This window comes from Cydia pomonella, chromosome 2, assembly GCF_033807575.1.
Source record: "Cydia pomonella isolate Wapato2018A chromosome 2, ilCydPomo1, whole genome shotgun sequence".
NCBI classification, from domain to species: domain Eukaryota; kingdom Metazoa; phylum Arthropoda; class Insecta; order Lepidoptera; family Tortricidae; genus Cydia; species Cydia pomonella.
In genome coordinates, this window is record NC_084704.1 from 27,052,939 (window position 1) to 27,080,324 (window position 27,386).

At 39.9% G+C, this 27,386-nt stretch overlaps 2 protein-coding genes across 3 annotated transcripts in view; both read right to left on the reverse strand.

The window, feature by feature from the left end:
- Nucleotides 1-27,386, reverse strand: part of LOC133534795 (1-phosphatidylinositol 4,5-bisphosphate phosphodiesterase classes I and II) — a 97,311-nt gene that overhangs the window by 12,999 nt on the left and 56,926 nt on the right. The window contains exons 5-17 of one of the 2 annotated variants that reach the window (XM_061874071.1): nucleotides 21,427-21,612; nucleotides 20,852-21,043; nucleotides 18,713-18,895; nucleotides 17,824-18,086; nucleotides 10,919-11,082; nucleotides 10,207-10,393; nucleotides 9,212-9,369; nucleotides 8,486-8,623; nucleotides 7,827-8,060; nucleotides 7,269-7,445; nucleotides 4,911-5,057; nucleotides 4,335-4,446; nucleotides 2,195-2,402 (exon numbers count right to left, since the gene is read on the reverse strand). In XM_061874071.1, coding sequence (XP_061730055.1) covers nucleotides 2,195-2,402; nucleotides 4,335-4,446; nucleotides 4,911-5,057; nucleotides 7,269-7,445; nucleotides 7,827-8,060; nucleotides 8,486-8,623; nucleotides 9,212-9,369; nucleotides 10,207-10,393; nucleotides 10,919-11,082; nucleotides 17,824-18,086; nucleotides 18,713-18,895; nucleotides 20,852-21,043; nucleotides 21,427-21,612 — 2,349 coding nt within the window. Of the gene's footprint in view, nucleotides 1-2,194; nucleotides 2,403-4,334; nucleotides 4,447-4,910; nucleotides 5,058-7,168; nucleotides 7,446-7,826; nucleotides 8,061-8,485; nucleotides 8,624-9,211; nucleotides 9,370-10,206; nucleotides 10,394-10,918; nucleotides 11,083-17,823; nucleotides 18,087-18,712; nucleotides 18,896-20,851; nucleotides 21,044-21,426; nucleotides 21,613-27,386 lie in introns of those variants that run through there. The other variant, XM_061874070.1, reaches the window with a different exon arrangement.
- On the reverse strand, nucleotides 23,807-26,790 carry LOC133534798 (uncharacterized). Its single transcript, XM_061874076.1, has one exon. The coding sequence runs from the start codon at nucleotides 26,788-26,790 to the stop codon at nucleotides 24,664-24,666; it is 2,127 nt and encodes a 708-aa protein (XP_061730060.1). The 3' UTR covers nucleotides 23,807-24,663.

Genomic DNA, 27,386 nt, shown 5'->3' on the forward strand with positions numbered 1-27,386 from the left:
TTTCATTTATTCCATTGAAGTTATGTTCATTTGTACTCTCGAAATGCGGTCAAGAATACACCTGTGTATGTACCTGAATGTATGTATGTATACCTCCATTTCTTGTGGTTTTAAGTGATGAAAGCACCTACTGCAGTTAACTAGGAAATCAGCCTTATATGCATCCTAAGAGCTTTTTCTTTGCGTTCAATACGTTTGCATAGAGTAGGTTGTAACGTAGTATTTTTTTTTCTAAATTTAATTATATATTATTAGGATGATTAAAAATTAAAAGAGAAATACCCTTTTATAATTTCCAACGATTTAAACAGTGTCCTAAACAGACTCGATTGGTTGCACTATGCATAATCTGTTGCATTCAGGTGCACTTCTTGATGCTTATCTGTGTTGGGGTTGTCATATAAGTAAAAATAATTAAAACTATAGATATTTATGTTGTCACTCCAGGACAACTTCGTATGTGTTAGGTATGATTTTTTAGGTAAAAGAGAATTTAGATGTAAATCAAAACATAGGAAGTACAGCCTCGTAAAGGGGATCTGGAATGACATGTTTTTCTAAAAATATATTTCTTAGGCTCAAGAGTGAGTTGGCTAAATAAATCAGTCAGAATTTTCGAAGGATTTGTGACTTCAGGGGATTGCCAGCCTACCTTTGTTAGGCCCTCTTGCCCCTCCTCATGGGAGGATGTCATTCCAAGATGACTGAGCATGAGCCCTATTTGTGGTAAGACCACACATTCGCCATGGTGGTCGGAATGGTGGAAGCAGTTTGAGCCCTTTGGATGTTCCACTGAGTGAGTACAAATGAAATGTAGTAGTGATCAACTCCACAATGGCGCGAAACGTTGTAGGTTAGTTCTTAACCAGGTTTTTGGTTCTTTGCAGAGTGACTCCTGCTCGAGGCAAGGGAGCGCTCCACCAGAAATCTTAACAGCCTTCAGTGCGGTGAGCTAAATTTCCAATTTGTTTCATTTCTTCTTTAGCGGCCATAAGGGCGTCGGCTAATGAATCCATTTCTGGGTTTACAGTAGCCGGGAAGTTCGGAGTTTGAAATTCGAAGTTTAGAAATTTTATAGAGCTCAGAAATTATTTAAGAAAATAGTTTTTGAGACCTCCTGGATCGAGGAATTTGAACACACAGTCTGCTTCTGCCACGTCGTTTTGGTACCACGTGCGCGGCCCTGAGCTCAGCGCCTCCGCTCTGCATCTAGCCTTCACAGGGGAAACCAGCCTGTCACCCCGCAGCACCAGAGGAAGGTTTTCATCCTGAGGTCGGTCTTTTCCATATTATAATTTTAAAGGGCAACAGCGCCTGCTGCATAAAAAAGTAGGAGTCAAATTTAGAATATGAGCAACCATTAAAGTAGCTTTAAAGACATTTGTAAATCCTGGTACATGGTATTTAGTGTTAAAATAAATTAGTTTTTAAATAAGCGGAATTCTGTGTGAAGCTTTATGCTGGACCTCTTAAGCGGCCCAGCTTGCCACTGAGCTAAGTTCAATAATTAGGTGACAATATTTTTTTATCTTCAAATTAGAGTTTCACACAGAAGTCACGGTTTAGGTTTACCAACCAATTTTCCTCTGGCAGCATTTTAGTATAATAAAGTTTTTGGAATATAACTTTGTTCACCTTTTAACTCCCAAAATAGGTTCTCCCAGCAAGCGTGATAGTCACCAAATTTTTAGTCAATTGAATTCACTTTTTTTTTGTATTAACGTTGCTATACCTTTTTCACGAACAAGCCGGAGCTTTACAATTTTATTTTTTTCCTCATAAAAATAGCATGTTTCAAGGTATAAAAATGTGTGAAAACTCACAAATTCCCAGGGGACAATTTCTTGACTAACTTAGAGTTGACGTACGCCGACAGCGGACGCTCCTTGTTAAACTTGCGCCGCAGCGCGTTGAGCTTACGCGCCAGCTCAGTGCACTACTCCTTATAATTTATAAAAAGTGTGTAAATTTACATATTCTTGGATGAAAAATTGAAAAGTTTTGACTAGCTTGGTGCTGTATAAAAAGTGTGTAAACTCACATATTCTTGGATGAAAACTTCTTGACTAGCTTGGTGCTGACGTACGCCGACAGTGGACGCTTCTCCTTGTGGAAATTGCGTCGCAGCGCGTCGAGCTTGCGCGCCAGCTCGGAGCACTTCTCCTTATAATGTATAAAAAGTGTGTAAGCTCACATATTCATGGACGAAAGCTTCTTGACTAGCTTGGTGCTGACGTACGTTGACAGCGGCCGCTTCTCCTTGTCGAACTTGCGTCGCAGAGCGTCGAGCTTGCGCGCCAGCTCGGAGCGCTTCTCCTTTACGACCTTCAGCGATAACAGTGCATCCAGCGTTTCCGATACGGGCTCCTCCGCGCCGCCATTAGATTTACATTCAGGTGGTTCTAAAAAATATAATTGATGTCATTAAATTTGATCATTATGTTTAGTATATTTAATTTTTATTTAGTTTGAAGACTATAATATCTTACAATGTGTAAGTGCCTTTTTTCTACTCGTCGACTGTAACGGTTAAGATTTCGTATACCAAACTATAATTGCGTACTTTTCATGTATGGCCTCCCAGCTCAACAATAATATTCATTTCGATAACGTGTAGTCAACTATAAAAAAAGTTGACCAATCACGTGCCGCTCGCTGCCATTGAAAAGGCTAAACGGGGGACGGGCGGGCTTTGGACTTCGCGCGTTTATGTCTTTTGTACTACATTTTTGTCTACTGAGATACTTCCGAATTTTCATTAATTATTTAGGTTTTATAGTAAATATATATATGTACGGTCGAGGAAATTGATTCTTTAGCAATTTGCGGTTCAAGTTATTTTTGTTGTACATACTTATGCTAAGAGCTGTCCAATGTAAATTGAACCGTAAACTGCTAAAGAATCAATTTCCTCGACTGTACATATATTTTTTAGATGAATCGTAGAAAAAGTATTGTATACAATACTGATATAATCAAGCTTTTCAATCTCGTACCTTACTTATTAGGCAACTCAGCAAGTTTCGTTTCCTAAACACGGTACTCGACTTTTTATTATATCACGATTGTATAAAATACTATTATATATTTGCGATAAAAAGTAAAAACGGATATAAATAACAGAGTAAAGCAGCAATTATTGAAAAAATCAACTCGTAACCAGTAACAGCTTTGAATGATTCACGGTTAGTTTCACTAGTCTTAAATTGATCGGGATATAAACCGTGATTACCTTTTATATTGTTTTTATGGAGCTCCCGATATTTCGACGCAGTTACATGCATCTTGTTCACGGGTAACTGGAGACAGCGGGTAGGTGTCAAAGTTGTGTAGACCGCGCTCGGTCTACCCGCATTCGTGCGCGTTGTCGGTCGGGTCCACACTTGTTAGTCTATCTAAGCACACCACACTCACAGTGTCACTACGCGTGTTTGATTCGGATATAAATGGTTTTTACCAGTTCAATGGTTCGTTACCAGTGGTAACGTTGAAAACGAACGCAGCCGACGCGCACGAATGAGGGTAGACCGAGTGCGGTCTAAACAACTTTGACACCCACCCGCTATCTCCAGTTACTCGTGAACAAGATGCATGTAACCGCATCGAAATATCGGGAGCTTCATAAAAACAATATAAAAGGTAATCACGGTTTCTATCCCGGTCAATTTAAGTCTAGTCGTAAGAAAAAATAATTTATTGTACAAGTAAACCTCAAGATTCCTTACAAGTCTTCGTTACGCTTGTAGGAATACATTATAAGAACATTTCATGCGAGGCGGCTGTGACTGTTTCGTCACATGTGCTCTGAAATACGTAATACTTCGGAAAAAATGATTCGTGAACCATAAAACTATAATGCACTTATACTCGTCGTATTCGGAGAAGATAAGGAGTGATAGGTTAGCGTGGTATGGGCATTTAATGAATGTTGATGGACGGAGAGCGGATGGTAGACCCAAAAGATGCGTGACGTGCGTGAAAGAATTTACAAGTTAACAAATTAGTTATTGTCGTTTATAAATTAATTATAGCAAAATTTTCGTGTAGAATGAGCGATAAAGATGTTTCGGAGACGCTACTTCACATCCGCGAGTTCCGCCAAGAGAGCACCGATGACCCAATGTTGGCTGTAATTTGGGTTAATGTGATCATTAAAAGTTTATAATATGTGTGTAGACAAAATAGTGTATGTAACTGTACATAATTAGGCATTAAAACACTCATGTGATCCTTTTATGAAAGTCATTTTACTCGTTTCATAAACCCACACTCGTATTTTGATGGTTTTCATTATGCAGCAGTGAGATAAGCTACGTATATGCGGCGGCCCATACCCGAGGCCGGCGGGGCGGGCTCCGGCGCGGGCGGCGGCGCGCTGCTGTCCGCGGGCGGCTCCGCCAGCAGCGGCTTGTTGGGGCTGCCGTCCATCGTCAGCTGCGACTTCACCTGGTATACAGATTATATTGAAACAATATCCTCGTATTTCATATAACCTGCTTGTTTAGCGTAAATATTCCTAATAAGTAAGGTGACGCGGAACCGTTACAGCAAATAATACGACGTACTATATATTTTAAAGAGATCATGGAGTTTTGAAATAGGTACAATTGTAGTCTGATCATCCCGCGGCAACATGCCCTCACGAAATATGTAGACGGCGCAATATAAGAATAGGTATTAAATTTACAATTACAATTTGACCCTTAGATAAATTAAGCTAAGGCTTTCAGTTAAACCGTAAGTCGTACGTAACCTCAGATTATTAATTACTTAAAATTCATAACTGACAAATATCAATTCATATAAACATTGTGTCCCACAGATCATGCCGCCACACGATTTGCGTCAGCACGCCGGCAGTTACTAGCAGCAGCATGCACACAGCGACGTGATAGAGATGATATAGTTACAGGAGGGTACGTGCTGGGCCGGCGCGGCTCGTCGGTGCCGTCGGTGAGCACGGCCAGCTGGTGCTCGCGCTTGTCCAGCTCGCTCTGGTACTTGATGGGGTTGGCCAGCGCCTCCGCCAGCTCCGACAGCTTGTCCGGCACGTAGTCCTGCGAGTACGGAGACAACGTGTCACTAATTTCACTAAATGATATAAATAAAAATACCTAAATATTGGAGCCGCAGGGCTTAAGCCGCACAGACGGTAAGCGACCGGACGGCCTTACGCTGGTACCTTGGGCAAAAGGCCGCAGCCTGATTTGGGACGCCACTTGCGTTAGCACCTTTGCCCCCTCCCACATCACCCATACTAGCAAATTAGCAGGCGCGGCCGCCGAGAGTGCTGCGAAATTAAAATATAATAAATACGCAAACTTGGTACCAGCGTACGACTTTGTTCCGGTCGCAATAGAAACTGCGGGGCCTTGGTGTGTGGAGGCCAAAAAACTTATTAGTACTTTGGGGCGACGTTTGAGAGATAGGGGCAGCGACCCCCGTGCCGGCTCTTTCCTGGTTCAGCAAATATCTAGCGATAGCAAATATCTGTGCAACGCGGCAATGCCGCTAGCATTTTTGGCACATTTGGAATTGGATCAGGTGACAGTCGGAACGGGACATAGGGCTTATTTCTAGTTATAATTTTTTATCAGAATGTCTTTTTATAATATAATATAATAATATAATTATATCATAGTATTATATTTTATACTTTATATAGGTTGAAATAATACTGTACCTTCTATAAAGTTTTACAATAAATTAAACATCTACAATTTCCTAAATATTAATATTTTAGGACATCGACCCTGACCCTAAAATTTCAACCCTGAAATGATTTTCAATTTTGAACTCGATGGTCAATTTTGAACTTTCAGCCCGTAAAACTCTGGTTTCCGCTAAATCGCCCCTGGCTTGAGCCTTTTAAGAAAGTATTTCTAACGGATAGATTATCTCTGTAATAGGCCGATTATATTTGTAATAAATACCAAGATCGACCAAAGGACCGAGATCTATTGAACACCCAATCATCCAATGCACCCCAAATTGAAAAAGGTGAGAAAGGCCGTGTAAAGTGTAGCATGCAGATTCGATCTACAAGTATTTACGAGACAGATGGTAACCTTGACCACTACCAGCAGGAACAGGCTGGCCGGGAGAGGCAGGCCCAGCTCGGTGCGCAGGTTGACGTGCCGGTAGCCCGGACACAGCCCCACCACTCACCTTGACCACCACCAGCAGGAACAGGCTGGCCGGGAGGGGCAGGCCCAGCTCGGTGCGCAGGTTGACGTGCCGGTAGCCCGGACACAGCCCCACCACTCACCTTGACCACCACCAGCAGGAACAGGCTGGCCGGGAGAGGCAGGCCCAGCTCGGTGCGCAGGTTGACGTGCCGGTAGCCCGGACACAGCCCCACCACTCACCTTGACCACCACCAGCAGGAACAGGCTGGCCGGGAGGGGCAGGCCCAGCTCGGTGCGCAGGTTGACGTGCCGGTAGCCCGGACACAGCCCCACCACTCACCTTGACCACCACCAGCAGGAACAGGCTGGCCGGGAGGGGCAGGCCCAGCTCGGTGCGCAGGTTGACGTGCCGGTAGCCCGGACACAGCCCCGCCACTCACCTTGACCACCACCAGCAGGAACAGGCTGGCCGGGAGGGGCAGGCCCAGCTCGGTGCGCAGGTTGACGTGCCGGTAGCCCGGACACAGCCCCACCACTCACCTTGACCACCACCAGCAGGAACAGGCTGGCCGGGAGGGGCAGGCCCAGCTCGGTGCGCAGGTTGATGTGCCGGTAGCCCGGACACAGCCCCACCACTCACCTTGACCACCACCAGCAGGAACAGGCTGGCCGGGAGGGGCAGGCCCAGCTCGGTGCGCAGGTTGACATGCCGGTAGCCCGGACACAGCCCCACCACTCACCTTGACCACCACCAGCAGGAACAGGCTGGCCGGGAGGGGCAGGCCCAGCTCGGTGCGCAGGTTGACGTGCCGGTAGCCCGGACACAGCCCCACCACTCACCTTGACCACCACCAGCAGGAACAGGCTGGCCGGGAGGGGCAGGCCCAGCTCGGTGCGCAGGTTGACGTGCCGGTAGCCCGGACACAGCCCCACCACTCACCTTGACCACCACCAGCAGGAACAGGCTGGCCGGGAGGGGCAGGCCCAGCTCGGTGCGCAGGTTGACGTGCCGGTAGCCCGGACACAGCCCCACCACTCACCTTGACCACCACCAGCAGGAACAGGCTGGCCGGGAGGGGCAGGCCCAGCTCGGTGCGCAGGTTGACGTGCCGGTAGCCCGGATACAGCCCCACCACTCACCTTGACCACCACCAGCAGGAACAGGCTGGCCGGGAGGGGCAGGCCCAGCTCGGTGCGCAGGTTGACGTGCCGGTAGCCCGGACACAGCCCCACTACGGGCAGCACGCGGTGTCCAAGTAGTCGCCCGCTCTCCTCGTGCGCCGCGATCCGAATCATCGCCAGCTCCGGCAACACCACCTGGCAGTACATCGGTTATATGATTTACATGGTTCCAGCTCCTATTCATTTATTCATTGGCAGATAAACAAAACATCGAAAGGAAGAATGTTTCACGGTCCTTGACATGGAATCGCTTTAGTGCGAATAAGTGCTCGTCTTTCAAGAGGTAATAACAGTTTTATGTCACGTGCAATACATCGCATCGGACGTACGGGTATAAGACGTGGTAAAGAGATGAGCCTTGCTAAAACGTCGATCGAGCCAGGATGAGCCGTGAGACAGATTGACTCACGTGGGTTCTTATCCGCACACAAGTTAGTAATTGTGAACTTACTTCAATTTCAATACAAACACAAATAAGTAAGTACATACTGAACATAAGAGTAACATTTATAGTACCTTTTTGAAGACAAACGGCTCCTCTCCATAGACGGGGTTGATGCCGTTGTTGGGCGCGACCCTGGTGCGGAACTTCTTGCGCACCGTGTCGGCGGGCAGGCCGAACATGTCCACCTCCACGTAGGTGCCGCAGCGCTTGTCCGTCAGCAGCTGCCCCGACAGCACCGTCACGGCCAGCGAGCCCGCGATGATGCCGTCCACGGTGCTCTCCGCGAACGGGTCCAGGCGACGGTCCTGAAAGAAGCGAGGTGGATAGCAATATATTTATACTCTTGCGATAGAGATCGAAGCAGGCGGGTCAATCTACAAAATTCCTCGTGCTAAGCGTCCTTTCTTAATCAATAATATTTCTTTTTCTATCACTACTTGCCTTTTTTGAAAAGAACCCAGTTTAGATTTTTTTAACCTTTTGGTCGCCAAATACGTCAAGGTTCACGATTACGCGCCGCGTACGATAGGCGTGACGTTCAAAAGGTTAAACCATAATATAACATTAAGGTGGAATGATGAACTGTGTCTACAACTACATATTACCTTAACCGTGTATAATTTTTATTTTGCTCACATATTATTTTCTGTTTTTTTGTGAGGTTTACTAAGAAAATAAGCCTTATATTTGAAGCTGTGCAGGGCTAGTAATAGCATAAAGAAATGATTACCTTTCGCCGCATGAACTCCGGCTTGAGTAAGTAGCCACAGCGGCGGTTGTACTCGAAGGTGCCCAGGTTGAGCTGCATCGCCAAGTCCAGCGTCTGATAGTTCAACGCCACCAGCTGGCAGCCCGCGTTCCAGAACACCTGGGAAGTAACAAATATGTATGAAACCGTGAGCCAACGACATCACGAAGATTTTCAATAGAACCAAGGTCATAAATATTACTTGTTATGTGCACTTAGTACTTGAGTTCTGGAAAACAACAGACCAACACAGCAACAGAATGCTTAGAACAAGTTGGACCGAACCATTATTCATATCTCACTAAGTTCTTCTTTCAGAGCGCAAAATACGCACAAAAAAAAAGAAAAAAAATTAAAACTAACTAAACATTTTTGTTCTCATTATACTTAGTATGTAAATTAACTAACCTAGTCTTTTTAAGTTTTTTTATTTTTTAAGTTTTACTAATACTTATATGGACACATGTCTGAAATAAACAATTTTTATTTTATTTTAAACAGGCGCAATTTGAAACCATTGAATAATGCAAAAATGGTTCCATCTTGTATCACTATTATATTATAAATAATACTAATGTCAAGTTACAGGTAGCTTGAAAACTAATTTGTATAAATAAATATATTGATGTTATATGATAATGCAATAATATTTAGGCAACTAGATGTGTAAATACTAAAATAAAAGTAAATAAATATCTATGTTTATACCTGTGGCATGAAATTGGACGAATCAAAGCGCGTCCCAGCGGGGTAGACTCGCGACAGTTGGTGTTTGTTATAATTCACGAACTCGATCGGTCGCTCTTTCAGTAGAGCTGTTGCTTGCTTCTCATCGAATGACGACATCTCGTAGAAACGACCTTTTTCTGTAAACAAATAAGCGCTATAAATATCCGAACTTAAATCACTGTTTATGTTATGGGTGTTTATAAATGTTCGTTGTCATAGAGGAGTTAACCTTCTGGAAAGTACGCATACAAATCTTTCGTTACGCGCACACAACACAAAATGAGCAGAGCAACGGGTTTCCTACGTGTTGCTTACCGTTTTCACTCTTATATTAATTGCCGACTTGCCGGGTCCGGTTTGTGTATAATTCACGTCACACGGATAGAGTAGGAGCATGGCTTTCTGGAGGCAAAGGAATTTGAAATACGCGATAGTCCTGTAATAGGCTAGATGACATTTTTTTATTAATGGTATCAATCGATCAGGTTTATTTTTGGGATCAAATGTCTGTATTGGTCCCATTGCATTAAACCAATACAAAAGTCAGAAATGACAGTCAGTCTGACAGTCGCACTTCACTCGCGAAATGCTCCTAACAAAACGATAGGTAAGTGATTGTGACGTCACGGTCACTGAGAGCCCATCTTGAAGTATGGAGAGCAAGAAAATTGCGATTTTGTCGATAAAATGTAAGGAATCGAATGGTACCCTTACTCCTTCCTTTTTGGTAGTTTAAAAAACCTTAAAATTTGAAACCAGGTCCTGTATTTTTTAAACGACTGCCCAAAAAAGGAATGTATTGCTTTTAGCGTTCATATTTTCATTATTGTGATAAATTGCTCATTTGGTATCTATTTTACTACATTTTGTAATAAAATGCAACATGTGTCATCATCCCTATTCTAGTAGGACGTGCCCACACTACATCCGTTTGATGTGAATCATAGGTTAGGTGTCTAAAAAGTAATTCTCACTCTCGGCGCTCTCGAAGGAGCTGAAGTGCACGGGCTGCACGTAGTTGACGAGCGCGGAGATCTCGGCGCCGGCGTGCGTCTCGCGCGGCTCCTCGCCGCCGCCCTCCGCGCCGCCCGCCTCCTCCTCGCCCGACGAGCTCTCCGAGTCCGACGATGATGACGATTCCTTCGAGCTCTGTCGCACGAGCTGTAACCGACGATCTAACATGAACACTCATTCCGATATCGACACTATTTAACGATCTTTTATCGTTTACAGTAAAGTAGGTACTGAGTTAATTTTTGTTAAAATAAATCTCTGCAGGTTTCCAGCAAAATAAATTCCTCTCGTATGTGAAGTGGGCCCTCCGATTATAAAGTTAAATTCGTGGCGCGGCCCGGCTCGCTGTTCGAGTGTCTACTTTCACAGCAAAATTATTTTATATGTACCGTAATATTTGGGACGCAATATGGGATAGATATTATTTTATACAACAATTCTTTATTGTTATAAGGATAAGTTATAGCCTTCTAAGTCCCATACTTAGCCATTTTTGCAGTTATGAATTATGAATTTGGTACCTTTTATTTTCTATTAGAGTTCTAAGTTTGATTTGAATTATCCTTTTAAAAGGGCATCCGGACTTTGGGCGATAAATAGAAAATATGAGAAAACTGAGAGTTGACTCGAGTTCTACGTACGTAAATTAGGTTGCAAGTACAAAGTACATACACTTCCATGAGAGACGTCTCCATTGCCCTGCACGGGGGGCTCGGGCCTAGCCTCGCTCTCCTCGGACGCCAAGGAGTCCTCTTTCTTGTGGTGGTGGTGGTGTTTCTTTTTGTTCTTAATTATAATCTTATGACGAAGCAGCAATGGTGGCGGTAGCTCTCCTCCTAAAATTTCATTTTACGAATATAATGTTAATGGTGTATGTCTATCGTCAAGTATTAAATAGAAACAAAGATAGAAAAATTAAAAGTTACGGCGCACCGCTTAACATTGCTCAGTATACACCGTGTTTTATTGAATTCCTTTAACTTCAGGGTATGGGTAAGTACGTGTAAGGAAATTAAATGGCATATTTAATTTGAAAATATCCATACAAAGGAATTAAATGTTACATATAGCGTTGTCGTAACACGGGCATTATACTCATATTTAACTCAACAAATGACAAATATCAATGACATTTCGAACATCGATCGTCCGACTAAACACGCACTAAACACTAATCAAGATGTAAACGGGCCCTAGGGCGAGTATACACGCTCATAGGGGCCTTATCAGATAAAAATAAATAATTGATTATCTCCGAAATGAAATTAATTAGAACATCGGTGTCTTTGAGAAAGCAACTTAATTTATAGTTAGGAATGCACCCTTTAAATTAACGAAAAAAAAAACACGGTGTATAGAGCTCCCGTATGGAACGTTAAACAGTATCATTTTTAAAAGTCAGCTATACATCCCGTGCTTTTTTATTACAAATCAAAAGCCTCTTAGAAACCAAGTTATGGGTACTAATTAAACCAGACTTATGTATGAACAAAATTATACTCGTTCTGTTTCATGACACTCCAACCCATTCTGCGGATGTATTATGGTCGTACCTTCAAATAATATTTACGTTTAGCGGAACTGGAACTAGTACGTATTTCCATTAAATAACCAATTTAAAGTCCACCCTGTATAACATAGTATTAACATTATTATATCATGTTGTATAGCGTTATAAAACGGCACCACTGAGAAGATATAGCTAGTATATTGATTTAAACCAACACGATTTTCAATAATAATTTTATAACTAATACGGGACTTAATCGCGTAAACTTACGTTTATTATATGGCCTGACGTTTCGAACGTGACGTTACGTTCGTGGTCACTTGCTGCGCGGGTTGTGCGAACTACCCGCACTTGATCTTGATTATTCACTTGTACGCTAGGGTTGTCACTTTGCCTACACGCAATACTCAGTTTTCAACACACACTCTTTTCAGTTTGGGATTGTGAAAGAGGAGCTCCACAATCCCAAAGTCCTCTCAACGGAACGTCTTTACTATAGCAGGAAAGTACGTGAAGCAATTGAAATCAGAAAACACAGAAATTTCAATCAAAATGAGGGACAGGGAATTTCGTCTTCGTGGAATCCAGGGAATTTCGTCTTCGTAGAATCAAGATCAAGTGCGGGTAGTTCGCAAAACCCGCGCAGCAAGATGTTGATACAATTCCTCGCCAGTCTGCCTGTGATCACGAACGTAACGTCACGTTCGAAACGTCACGCCATATAATAAACGTAAGGTGATGCAATTAAGTACCGTATTAGTTTTAAAACTATGAAGATATAGGATATAGTAGATTGTTAACCAAGGGTGGAAAGTGAACCATATCACCTGAGATAGCTCGAACGAAGTGAGAGCGCTAATAGTTCGAGGGACTTTTCGTTTCTACTATGTGGAAAGTCAAACACAAGAAATGTAGGTTATAACTGGAATTTAGAATGTTTTCCGTTTAAAATGTAAATGGCGCCATTAGCCACCAATGCGATCTGAAACAGCCTTAATATATACGCGCCTTAAAATTTGAAACTGAATGAATTAATGTAATGATAACATTTTAAACATTCATCGTCATTTATATTGATTTGTTAACAAATATTGGTTGATTTCATACATTTAAATATTAAATACAAGTATATAGTATATATTTTTTAATAATGCAATGCAATTGACATTTAATTTCGATAATACTTGATCTGAAAATCGGAAGCTAATATGAGAGCTTTTAACCGAATAATATGGCATATATGGCTGTTAGCTGTTGCTCGAAGTACAAATTAAAAAAGAAATACTTTCTACCCTAGGGTAGGAATAGTTATTTGTACAACAAAAGAGCAAAGTTTCATATTACTTCGAGTGCTTATTTTGAGTCCCGTGCAAGCGAAAGATTCTATAATACTCGCTACGCTCTTGAATCTTGAGCGCAGTAAGGGAATAACTTTGATCTCGTGTAATACACAAATTTTTTCATGACAGCAGTGTGAACATATTTGAAAGGTAAAAATACAACCTGAAAAAATGTAATCTGTCTTCATCACTATTTCATTCATGTTTTCTTAAGGTATTCTAACAATTAAGTTTAATTACCGCAATAAAACAAAACTAAAAAAAAAACAATAATAATATGGAAATAATGAAGAACATCAATTGACAGTTCAATCGACAACTTTTTTTTGTAACAAAAAACTTTGTAAGATACGGTCCGAATTGCGGATACAATACAACCTATTTGTCAACTATAATAGAGATCGTTAAAAGTAGAATTATTTACTTTGCGTAACAACTTACGTATTTTTTAAGTTAATTGTTTCGATTGTATAATAAAATACTAAAATACGGTGTTTTTATTAAATTTTATACTTATATTTCATTAATTAATTATTACGATTGAGGACTCGTAGGGTGTTTTGGAACGATGCGGTCTGACTTATTTCGGGGCCTAATACAAACCGTCAATATACCGAGATAATAATATATAATTAAGAGAGGTATGGGCAATGTGAATTTCATCTCGCTTTGTGTGGTAGGGCACAGCCAGTGGATGTCATTCCAGATCTGGGGAAGTACCTCCACCTTACAGAAAACCGCAGCCAAATAACACTAGACCCTACTCATAGTGTTGTGTTCCTGCCGGTGAGTAAGGTTGCCAGAGCTCAACGAAGGGGGGCGGCGAAACCGTTTAATTACGTATGCACTTATTTTTGTCTCTTTCTTTTTGCTAATGGCGTGAAAGGGATAAAGACAATAGAATCCAAATATTTCGAACTTGTATTAGGCCCCGCACGTTGAAATGACATTCGAATATAAAGGTCACTTGAGTGTTATTTTGTCTCAAACCGTGAGCAAAATGCGATTTTGCTCACTGTTTTTAAGTAGCAAATTACCCTTGTTCCAGCTGCTGACGTGAAAATGTAATTTTCCACCCGGCTACCAGCCCATGAAAGGTGAACTTTCCGAATAGGTGAGATGAAAAATGTTTTTACAAAGTAGCACGAGACAACTATCAAAATGCTCACGGCTTTGTTTCATTTCATAAAATGTAATCTCGCAGTATTACAACAATTTATTCCAAAAACGTCGCTTTAAAATAATATCCGTAGTTTTCCTCCATTTCCGACCTGGGTTTTAATGAAGTCCGTGTTTATATAGCAAACACTATGATTTTCATGGAAAATTAAAACGACAATTGACGACGGAAATTTTGAATTTTCCAGTTGTAAAATTAAATTTTGTTTAAAATAGCAAATCGTTGAATCTAAGGTTAGGTACGTATGTTATAGTGAAAATCAACCTACAAATCATAACCGCCATCTAACAAAAGATACATTCCCACGTATTTAGAGCCTCGTTAATGGTTTAACAAGAATCTAAAAGATCATTACAAATAAGATACGGCGCACTCATAAACCTTAATCCGGAAACCCACATTAAAGCGAATTGATCTAATGCCGCTATAAAACCGAATGTAAATTTGTATGATTAGAGTTGTGCCCCGCAATGCTGCTGGGTCAGCGAAGGGAAATCAGAATTTAATTAGCATTTTTAAGAATTCATTACTTTAGTTTTGATTACTGGGAATGTATGAGTTTACTTACTTTCATATTAACCAGAGCCTATGGTCTTTAGAAGACTAACACGTTTTTCTAACAAATACAGTTAACTTGTTCGCTGACAAGCTCGTACTCGACTCGGCGGTCGGGGATATTTAGCGCTACATCGTAGCTTGTAGCATAGCTTTTCCGCTATGTAGCGAGAATGCATCGTAGAGGAGTAACGATAAAGTGTCGTGATCAGAGCTGAATGCTTATATCATCACGTAGCCTTTCAAACAAATAGATCAAAATCGGTGTATTCCTTCGGGCAGTACAATACCACCTAGAGACAAAAGTAAACTTAAAAAAGAAGCCCCCTTGTATACACGGTGGCCAAAAAATATGTGCATTCCCGTTATCACGGAGGTTTTGGGCTTATACTGAGCAACTTTTAGTATGGGACCAACCCCGAAATCGCGGAAGAATTTTCTGGCTGTTTCATACATTTTAGCTGGTCCATTTTCTATGGGAGGGTAAAAAAAAGGGTCCCATAGTGAAAGTTGCTCAGTATAATCCAAAACCTCCCTGGCAACGGGAATGCACATATTTTTTGGCCACCTTGTATACGGGGGTCGAATATCACAAAAAGTATTATATAGTTAAAACTTAAAAACTTGCTGACCATTCATAAAATATGACTAAGTATACCGCGAACGGTAAGGTACAAGGTGAAACCGCCAGAAAAAAAGCACCACGTAAACAGGTAAATAAACGACGCCCCTCAAGCTTCAGAAAAATAAAAAACAAGATTCCATTAGTGAGATTGATCCGCAGCGCGAATAAATCAGCGTAGAAACGAACTATTTCAACAGAGCGGTGCAATCGGCACGGAAACTTCCCTGAAATGCGAAATTCTTCAACCTCAAACTATACACCGTCGACATACTTTTATCATTACCTACACAACTGTATCGCATATCTTAAAAAAACTCAAAACGATCTTTTTATATTGAATGACTTTTCAACTGATTTTTTTATGAAAGATATACTTATTGTAAATACGATTTATGTGACATTTACTTTGAACATAAATATTTTAACACAAAGAATATGTTTTTTTATGAATGGAAAGACAACATTAGAATGCATCGGTAATCGATCGAGTTTATGCTTGTACACTCAGTTCTAAAGATATAATTGTCCTCATTGGTATTGGAAAACCAGCATTGGATGCAGGGGGGTTATTTTAGGCTAAGCGTATAATTTAAGGCATTTTTTTTTAGTTTAAGGTTTGTATTCTTTAGTTTTGAATAATTTACTTGTGTGTGTATAAAATTGTGTATGGGACTTTTAGATTTAATTTAGTCATATCTTAATTTTAGTTTCCTTATAGTTTTTATTATTAATTTTAATGATATAAGTATTTTGCCTAGAATTAAAATTTAAACAATTAAGTCTGTAAAATATGTGTCATATCTAAATAAATGTGGTTTCCGAGTAGTTTTCTCAAAAAATTGGAAAACTACAAGGCAACACATTCAACTTTGCAATAGTTTGACATGTCGAGACGATAAAGAATAATAATACGTCACCAACAAAGTAGTAAATAACGACGAAATGAATGAATGATGAGCTATTTTTGCGATTGACTGCGCAGTCGTCCCAATAAATTTGTGTCTAACTGTCACGAGGCGTTATGTGACAAGGATCAGGCGTGAAATAATTTTACTGCTCGTACTGTAAACGAAGTAGGCTTTCAAGATAAAACTGCTGCTCGTAAAAATATCTCTATTTATTCTAGCCAATTTGACATACAGTAACGTAGCCAATCGTGCGTTCAGAATTTTAGTTTTTAAATAAAGAAGATATACCTACTTATTTTTTTTTTTTCTTTAACAAAATAATAATATAAAATAAGTACACTTTCCCGAATAAAGGTTGAGGGAGGCGATGGCTGAGATACGTGTCATACTCGTGAGCGGGTGCTGTTTGTGGAGACCGGAATGTTTAAGCTTACATGGGCCACATGTTATATTATAAGTATGTAACTTTACTTTTAAGTGGCATCAACGTGAGACACTTCATTCGGTTATTGTCTGTCTGATTTAATTTCTTGTCTTTTAATTATTTGTTCTTTAGTTTAATTATCTATTACTTTATATTAATTCAAGTCTTGGAGAGCTTTCACATCTCTAAGAATAATTTAAAGATCGTTTTTTAATATTATATTTTACAGAGATAAAACACTTAGAGACTTTTACATCTCTAAAAAATTTAGTGTTTTTGGGTCGTATTTTTTTATCGTAGTTTTTTTGTGTAATTCGACATTTAGAGACTGTATACTATAATATATCTATCTCTAATAAAGTACCTAATATTTCACTAATTCCATATTTTAATTGCATTTTGTTTTTTTTTTATTGTTTGTAAAAAAATTACATGTAAAAGTGCCCCTGTGGCCAATTTGCTGAATAAATGATTGATGTTTGTGTTTGATGTTTGAGAGGCAGCCACGGGGATTACGTGCGTCCGACGTACGCCGGGAAGTAGCTGTCTCATCTCAAAGGATGACAAGGTGCTAAACTAGTGTCAACTAATTTCAAAGCCGATAATACATTCGATGACTGTTGATATATGTGCCAAACAGTATTATGCTTAGTGTCTAACGCAGTTTTTTTTAAACAATTTTATATAATAAAATGTTTTTAGTTAGAAAGCGGCGTGACATGTAATCGGAATGGAGTGTAGAATAGGCTGTTCCGAACGGTGTTTACACGGCGCGGCCAGCGCAAACATCAGGTGTCTGGGCTTCAATTAGATTAATCGAACTTTCCGCCCGCGCGATCACTGCCGATGTCACACTATATTCACACCTTTTCTCCTATGTTTACATTGGCGGTGTTATTCGACTTTTATGTACGTCTAACTTCAGAAGTGCTGAATTATTTACGCGGCTGTCAATCGGCATGACGAAAGTAAACCAAGGCTGTCACCGAATAAATTAAAGTAGATGACGTTAAGTTTGCTCAAACATTGGCTTACCTGGTTCGAGCTGATGAGAGTCCAATGGGCGGTCTAACAATTTGTCGCCGAATATATCCCGACAGTAGTTGGCTATCTTGGCCTGCTGGCGGGGGTTGCAGTGGTTTTCGAAGCTGAGTATGACGGGGAAGTCCGAGGTTTTGAAGGCGCTCTCCGCGATCGCTTCCAGCACCTCCTTGGCGCTGATCTCGGGCACGAAGGTGTAGCCGTGCACGATCACCGGCTCCTCCGTGCGGCCGTTCCAGAAATCTAGTTCCACGCATCTGTATAGAACGAATAATATTAATTCGCAAAAGAAATTAGCTATTTTGTTATGTTCCACCGAATTACGATTTCTATTTAATGAATGGAACTTTTCATTTTCGCTCGTTTGTTAATTTATGCGTCCCACCACCCGGCTCTAATTCAATATTAACACTGTACTATTGTCTTAAATTTTTAATTTATTTTACTGTAAAAGAATCTCCACTCGTTATCATCAAGTTATGTAGGTATTCTTGGAAATATTTTATTCTATATATTTACATCAAATTAATCTGAGCTATTAAGGTCGATCAAGAGCTATCGTCCGGTAACACATTTGTAGTTATAACGTTATTAAAAATGCATTAATGTAATTTGGAGAGTTTTCTAACATAAAATATTTTCGATAAGCAAATCATTAGTACAACCACATTGCAACCACATATCACCACCTAGTACGTGGCCATGGCCATGTTTATTCACAAATGCCTGCGAGTATGAGTGCCGCACTTGTATGTCACGTGGTAATGATAACCTATTTGTTGTGATCAAAACGCAGACTGTGGTGATCTGTGTGATGCGGCGGCCTCGCAGGCCATAGAAGTTGCGTTTCATTTTACTGCCGTTTGGCACCACATGGACGCACCTGCAGCCGGCGAGCAAGCTCTGACGGTAGATCTCGACGCTGGACTTGCCGGTGATCTGGTGGCCGGTGAGGTAGGTGTTGTGCGAACTGTTGATGAAGTAGTGCGCCATCGGCTGGTCCATGTCGTCGCTCAGGTCTAATTTGTTGGGCGCCACTATTGGGTTATCCTCTGACATTAAGAACCTGTAATATTGTGTCTTTGCCAGAAATTTATTTTAATAAATGGCAACAAATTTTACCTAAATGTATCTAACTTGGATATCCGCATCTTGTCCGCATCATTGAATTTGGGCATGTTAAGGTTGTTTATAAAAACTGTCAAAAACAATTATTATTCGCATTAAAAAGAAAAAGCATCCAAGCTGCATGCATAGCATAGCATGCAAGCTATTTGCGTTGCACCTTGGTTTTAAAATGCATTCATAAATTTTGATGAGTCCTTTGAAAGCTACTATTGGGTGATCGATTTTAACCTATTGATCAATCAACAACCTTTATAGATAGGTGGGTACTAGGTGTTTTTGAGTTTCCCGTTGTGGTAAGGCAAAAATGTATGTACATATTTGCAGAACTGAACATACACTGCCGACGGTTAGCGGCAACAAAGTGGAAAATGGAATGCGAGCCTTTTAAACCTGATATTTCAGAATATGGAAACAATCTTAATATTCGAATATAAATCTGATCTATAGTATTTTAAAAGACTTCAAAAGTCTAAAAGGAGGAGGTTCTCAATACGATTGTAATATTTTTAAATGTTTGTTAATAGTAGTTAATGTGACTGCTACATAATAAAAGGCACTTAAATACACGAGTGTGGGTTTAAGAAACGAACGAAGTGAGTTTCTTAAAAGGATCACACGAGTGTTTAATGCCTAGTTATGTACAGTTGCATACACTATTTTATCTACACACATATTATAAACTATCTATGATATATTCACTAACCCAAATTACAGCCAACGTTGGGGCATCGTTGCTCTCTTGGCGGAACTCGCGGATATGTGGTGCCGTCACCGAAATATTTCTATCGCTCATTTTACACGAAACTTTTGCTATAGTTACTTTAAAAACAGCAAAACATATTCATTTTATACTTAAAACTAATTAAAAGATAAACTGTACCTCAAATGGCGGTAAAACTTTTTACACGCATGACACGCATTCGTAGTTTTTTTTTTTAATTCAGAGACAAACTAGTCTAGTCGGGGGCCTATTTCCGTATCATTCGATACAAACGAACATGCTAGATATGTCAAAATTGTATACAATTGACATTTCATTTCGAACAAAAAAGCATCTCGACTGATATTAGAATAGATGTCAAATCGAATTGCTTTTTTTAGAGATGTTCCAAATTTGAATGTCATAACCAAATCGATTTTAATGTAGTTATGAAGCAATTACAACATTATCACAGATAAGAAATTTTGTTGTAACAAAACAGTTTATCGTAATGTTGGCCATAATTTACGGATTTTAAAGGCATCATAGATGGGTTTATGATAATAGTGTAGATAAATTGCTTTTTCATCTTCGTTTCCCGTTTAGTAATGAAGCAATCACAACATTTTCACAGATTAGAAATTTATTGTAACAAAACAGTTTATCTTAATGTTGGCCATTATTTACGGTTTTTGAAGGCATCATAGAAGGTTTATGATATGTGTATAGGTAAAACTTTTAAAACACAATTTGACTTTGATCCTTATTCTTTCACTGATATGTGTTAAATTTGTTAAATATCAAAAAGTGGCGCCATAAAAATTATTATAGACATTCTCAACATACTACTGGTAATTAATAAACTTCAAAAATGTGTTTTAAAAACACTTAGATCACAATTAAGATAAAGTAGAAGGATGTCGAGACAATAATACCTAATGAATAAACATAGTTGTTATTTTAATAGTTAAAAGCGCGAAACACATAAACAAATAATGGTGGTTTTAAAAGATAAATGATCACACTAAGAAATAGAGCTCTTAATATAAATTATATATTTCATGCGACAAGAAAGTTAGTTAAACATGACTTTATCGATACTTTTTAATTATTGATGTTTACGTCTTAGTGATTAAATTCTTTCAATAAGATAAATTGGATAAAGTATTTATAATAAAAGTCATATAAAGTTACCTCAAAAACCCGTCAAACGTTAGCTGCGATCTCTGCTGGTGATACTTGTTGTGTTCGTACGCCTTGATCAGGTCCTTGGCCTTCTGGATGTCCGCGTACGGGTGAAGGATCTCGTTCAAGCGCGGATCCCGCTGCACCTCGTTGAGGAAATCTACTAGCTGCGGCGCTGACAGGTGCACCTTGCCGTCCGTCCTACACGATTTTGGACAGAATATAAAATATATAAGTTTCTATTTAGTTAGCTTTCTTAGAGCTCGAAGGAAAAACCAGAGCATTGGATTAAGAAATATTTAAACAGAGTTCACATCAGTTATGTTGTCATAAGCTGATATGCCAATTAAGCTATATGAAGTGGCGATTTATGTAAAACGACGTTGGGACGTTTTATATCGCAATAACACCAACGAACTATCCACAAACAGGCACTGGTATACATAGGAGCTGCAGCTACCTAACGACTTTATCGTTTAGGCTTCCCTCCCTGCCGCGCTCTTTTTCAATTCCCGAATGAATTGCTGTCTATAAACTGTCAATTAAACAACCAAAGGGCCGTTGATTATATAAAGCAAACTCACAGGCTGTTGAATATCTTTTGCGCGTCGCTCCGCTGCGTGAGGCTCTTGTAAAAGTTGAAAAATTCCTCGAACTGGAACTTGGACTGGCTGATGGTGTCATTTTTGCCTGTAGGAAGGCCTGATTCGCTGAGGGCTTTCTCGACCCGCTTCTTGTCATCCTTGTTCTGGGCGAATAGGCGGACGATGCTGATGGAAAAACAATTACGTTAATTCAGGTTTGGAAACTGTTAACAATATATATGAATTGGATAATTGACTAATGCATCTTTTCATTATCTTTTACTGTTCATTGGCAAGCTTGTATAAAAATGTCTTTTACAGATGTAGAAATTGAGAGTTAAAGTCTGACGCTGGCAGTCGACGATTGAAACGCCTCTAACAAAATGATAAGGTTACGTCACATCATATAAGTCTGTCCTAAATGTATGGAAGATCAAGGAAATTGCCATTTTGACTCTGAAATATTGCGTTTATGTGTATAGTTGTCATACAATTTATTTATCAATAAAATGTAAGGAATCGAATGGTACCATTTTCTTTTCTATTTTAGAACGATAAAAAAAAAACATTTTTTTTGAGACTTCGGAGCCTTGTATTTTTTTATAATCTCAATATAATTTTTTAACACATTCACTGCCAGGAACCCACCTGGTGGGCGCTCGTGAACTTTGTTCAGATGCCGGACAACCCGCTCGGCGGGTTGTTTTGTACGCAGCTATTGACCACCGGTTTCTGGGGGTAGTGCGCCGTTTTTTTTTTTCTGGCAGTAAATGTGTTAAATTCCACTTTTTTATAATGGATGGCTCATTTTCTATCCATTTAACTAAACTTTGTTATAATATTCAACATCTGTCAAGTACCCAATTGCTTTATTACTACATCAAAATCGATTTGGTAATGACAATCAAATTTCTAACAACTCTGAAAAAAAGCAATGCGATTTGACCTCTATTCTAATATCAGTCGAGATGACTTTTTGTTCGAAATGAAATATTAATTGCATACAATTTTGACAAATCTCGCATGTTAGTTTGTATCGAACGATAGGGAAATAGGTCCCCGACTCTAGTTTGTCTCCGAATTAAAAAAAAACAACGGGTGCCGGCAGAAGTGAAAACTTAAATATTAACGTTGTGCATTTTTGATATTTTGGAGAAATTGAGTAGCAGTTTTATAAAAAGAGATAATTCTCTATTATACCTACGAAAATAAATTTGAGTGTGGAAGATATTTTGAAGTGCGAATTTTAGTGTTAAGTACTATATAACATATACAGAGTAATTTATGAGACGTGAGCAGGACTACAGCCTACACAATCAGTAAATGTTAATTAATCGTTCACCATCATATTAAATTAAACAATCACGCTTCTCTTCTGTTAAGGTAAGGAACTTCACTTTTTGATAAGGAAAAATTTGAGATCATGGACACCCAACAACACAAAGATACAATATAACACAATTAACAAAGATTAAACCTCTTTAACCGTTATGACAGCACTTTGATTATGAAGAAAATAAAATCTCACACTTGGATGAGATACGATTTTTTAAAAGTAACCAGGCTTCGATAACATTCAATTTGCACGTCACCATGATGCCACATGTCCGTCTTACGAATTTTCAATCTGACGGTCACGTGACACCTGACGCCCTGACGCGAGTTTAACATTTTTTCCCCATCACAAAAAATGCACAGCGTCGCTAAAGAAGTTTTCACTTCAAAAACTACGAATGCGTGACATACAGTTTATCTTTAAATTAGTTTTAAGTATAAAATGAATTTGTTATGTTGTTTTAAAGTAGATAACTATGGAAAAAGTTTCGCTTAACATGAGTGATAAAGATATTTCGGCGACGCCGCCACGTATCCGCGAGTTCCGCCAAGAGAGCAACGATTGCCCTAATGTTGGCTGTTTGGGTTAGTGAATATATCATTGAAAGTTTATTATTTTTTATTTTATTTAATCTTTATTGCACATAAGAAAACACACTGTACAATAGGCGAACTTAATGCCGTAAGGCATTCTCTACCAGTCAACCTGTAGGCAAAGCAGATAAGTTGTAGGCGGTGCAAAAACATAGGTATAGGTGATACAAATTGATACATGTACGAACACAATACATTCATAAAAAATACATATATATTAATAATATTGATACAAATACATATACTTACATATACATACCTATATATATATATATATATATATATATATAAATGAAATCAGATGAACTTACAAAGCAAGTTTATAATATGTGTGTAGATAAAATAGTGTATGGAACTCTACATAATTAGGCATTGAAACACTCATGTGGTCCTTTTACCCACACTTGTATTGTAATGCCTTTCGTTTTGTAGCAGTCACATTAAATTAAAATTAAAATTAAAATTCGTTTATTTCGAGTAACATAATGACTCATACATATTAATTTGGAACACTAGACTTAAACACTATACTACAAATACGAGTACACATGCATTAATACCTACAATAAAATTATACAAAGAAAATTAAAGTTTTTTAACACATTGACAGTTATCACCTATCTCAATGTGTTAACCACAGCGCTGCTGGGCGCATGGAGTCCACAGCAAAATGTCATGTACGGGCAAAACTTGTCCGCAATCATTGCCAGGACGCTGTTGGAGCTGGCGCGCACGCGTCGCACCAGAGATGCGGCTCGCAAGCGCATGGTAGCTTTAAAACACGCTACCTGCGCCTCCGCAAACATCCCTGATGCGCTGCAGTATCGCGGCAGCCCCATCAGTGCCCTGAACGCGTTATTATATTGTACTTGTAGGGCCCTATACGATCTCAAGGTGTACCTTCTCCATAGACTGCAAGTGTAGAATGTTGTGCAAAAAGCTCTGAATAAAGTCACCTTACTTTCTTTTGAGCATCGAGCAAATCTGCGTGCAATCATGTTAGCTCTGACCGATAAGGCCCTACGTTCCCGTTCTATATCAGCATCGTCCTTGAGGTCGGTAGTAACGATATGACCTAGATACTTGAACTGGTATACCCTTTGCAGGGCAACCGTGTTAAGTTTGATAGGTGGTATTACAGATGGTATTTTAGACTCGACCCCAAAAACCATATACTGACTTTTATCAACATTATACTTGAGTCCGTGCGTGTGTGCGTAATCCTCACATACTTTAAGCAACCTTCTGATGCCGCAGACTGACGCACTCAACAGCACCATGTCGTCGGCATAGCTCACATTGTTCATATTAACCCCCGTCTATGTGACAGCCCGCATGCATGCTGCTGAGCGCAACAATAAGCTCATTCATATATAGGTTGAAAAGCGATGGTGAGCTCAACCCCCCCTGCCTCACCCCACATTGCAACCTATACGTCTCAGACAATGTACCTGCCCATCTCACGTTGTTGATCTGGTTTCCATACCAATATCTAAATATACCTATCAAATCGGGCGCTAAGTTAATTCCCTCAAGTTTCTTCCAAAGTATATCGTAGGAAACCAGATCAAACGCTTTTGATAAATCTAGGTAACAGGCATAAACTGGCGTATTTCTATCAACATAATACGCTGCGGTATGCTTAAGGCACAGGATAGCACTTTCAGTTGACAGCCCGGACCTAAACCCGAACTGGTTGTCATGCAATGAAAGGTTTTTATTCAACTGCGCATTAAGCACACCGTCCAGTACCTTTGCCATAACAGTAGCGAGCGATATCGGTCTATAGTTATTTTTACTAGTTAGGTCTCCTGTCTTGTTTTTCGCCACTGGTATGACCAAGGTTTTTATTAAGTCGAGGGGCAGGTAAGAATGGGATATGCACAGAGAATAAAACATTGCAAGTACACGCAGGATATGACGACCAGCAAACCGTAGATGCTCCACACTGAGACCATCGTGACCAGGCGACTTGCCACCAGACATGGATTTAATGGCTTTGGCTATCTCTGAGACTGATATCCTTGTCGCCTGTCTATCCACAATCGCCCCAGCGCAGGCCTCCCTTTCCTGCGAAGGTGTTATGCTTGGTTTCACAATAAAGTGGTCTCTGAATATATTAGCAATAGTCTCATGATCCGTTGCCCCTTCAACGCTCGCCGGCGGGCCAGGCCTAGCATTTAGCTTGCTAGTTGACTTCCAAAATGCCTTAAAATCTTTTTTTGCGTGTTGTGACGCTATTATGTCCATTTGTATTTGATTTTGATGATCTTGGCACCATTTTAGTCGAGACTTGAATATACGTCGACTCTCACACATTTTATTGTACTCAGTGCCCACCATAGGTTTGCCACTAGACACCCACACAAGAAATGCCTGCCTCGCCCGCCAATGAGCATCTTTCACGTGCCTGTTCCAACCCACTATACGATTTCTATTCTTTTTCTTAGGTCCCACATTTCCCTTACTAACTATGGCAGACTGGCTGAGCGCCGATACAATGTCCCTATACATGTCATCTAAGATTAATTTATGATATGGGTCACTACAGCATTTATCACCACAATGAATAAAATCAGAAGGAAAATGGATATTTTTTAATCTGTTATCGCATTCTTTTGTGTATGCCGCAATCTGCTCTGTTGTTCTCTCCCCCCATATTGCGTAATTAGTGTTATTAAGTGGCGCAGCAGTTAATCTAGGTGTTAATACACCTATATTACATTCCACTATGAGGGGAAAGTGGTCAGACCAAACCACGTCACACTTAACATGTAAATTCCGAACAGAACCTAAAGCCGATTGTGTCACAATACAGTGGTCCAGCCAGCGCCTAGACCCGTGCGCCTCACTGATAAAAGTGTAGGTATCAGAAGAAAGTCCAAATCTGTTTATATCTACGCACACCCAGCTCTGTTCATTACAATAATTACTTAGTTCCGTGAAAAATAACTCACCTGGATGTGCGTTAAAGTCCCCTAAGATATAAACTGATTCCACTTCACATTCATCCACTATTGCACTCACCGCGCTAAGGCAATCCGTGAACTCGGGCAAGTTGTCTGAGCAATCCGTGGGCATATACACACAGACAACTATAAACGGCCGACCACTAGTCACTATTTTAACCGCACATACGCGTGAATTACTACACTGTAACACTGATACGCATTGAAACAGATTATTTCGCCACAGAAGTGCCACTCCGCCGTACGGTCGCCCTTTCAGCATACCAGAGGATGTGTCCACCGCCGATGTTCCCGTAAACGAGAATTCGCTGCTAATATTGCCTAAATATGGAATTTCAGTAGGTAATAGCCACGATTCCTGCAAAGCGATTATATCGGAGAATTGGCAGAGTTGTCTAACGTAGTCGACTGATCGTTTGACACTTTTACAATTAAAACTAGTTAATTTAATTGTGCGTTGTTCCATTAATATATGTAATTATGTACTTATGTGCCGCCTTCAGTAGCAACTCTGTTCGAGTATCTGTGCTTGAAATGCACAAACCGCCTAAATACAATATCTTTAGGCCACAGACTAGTGTCTAGAAACAATGGCAATTTACTCTCGTATACAAAAAATTTAAAAGCCTTATGATTTTGTTTCTTTTTCATTATAATTTTTTCTAATGACACATTTTCATGAGTTTTTGTTTTTATGTAATCTATTATGTCATTTTCATTAGTATCCTGGTGTATTTTTGATATAAAGATAGGAATCAGTTTCTCTGCCGCTTTGAACTTGCTGTTGACATCACTAGTTGCCGTTCCCACCTGTCCATTAAATCGGTTTGACGATTCCTTTTTTCGGTATGTAACAGTTTTCCATTCATCCCCGTATTTATTATGCAAGCACTCTTTGCTTATCGGGTCGCTGTTACTAATCATGACGTTTTGCGCGCCGGAGGTAGAACAGCTGATCACCTGACTTTCCGTTGTTCGTGGCGAGCCAGTTCCGATATGAGTAGACTTATTTTCCTTATCAGTCTCGACGGCCATTTCATTTCTCGTACTAATAGATTTAGA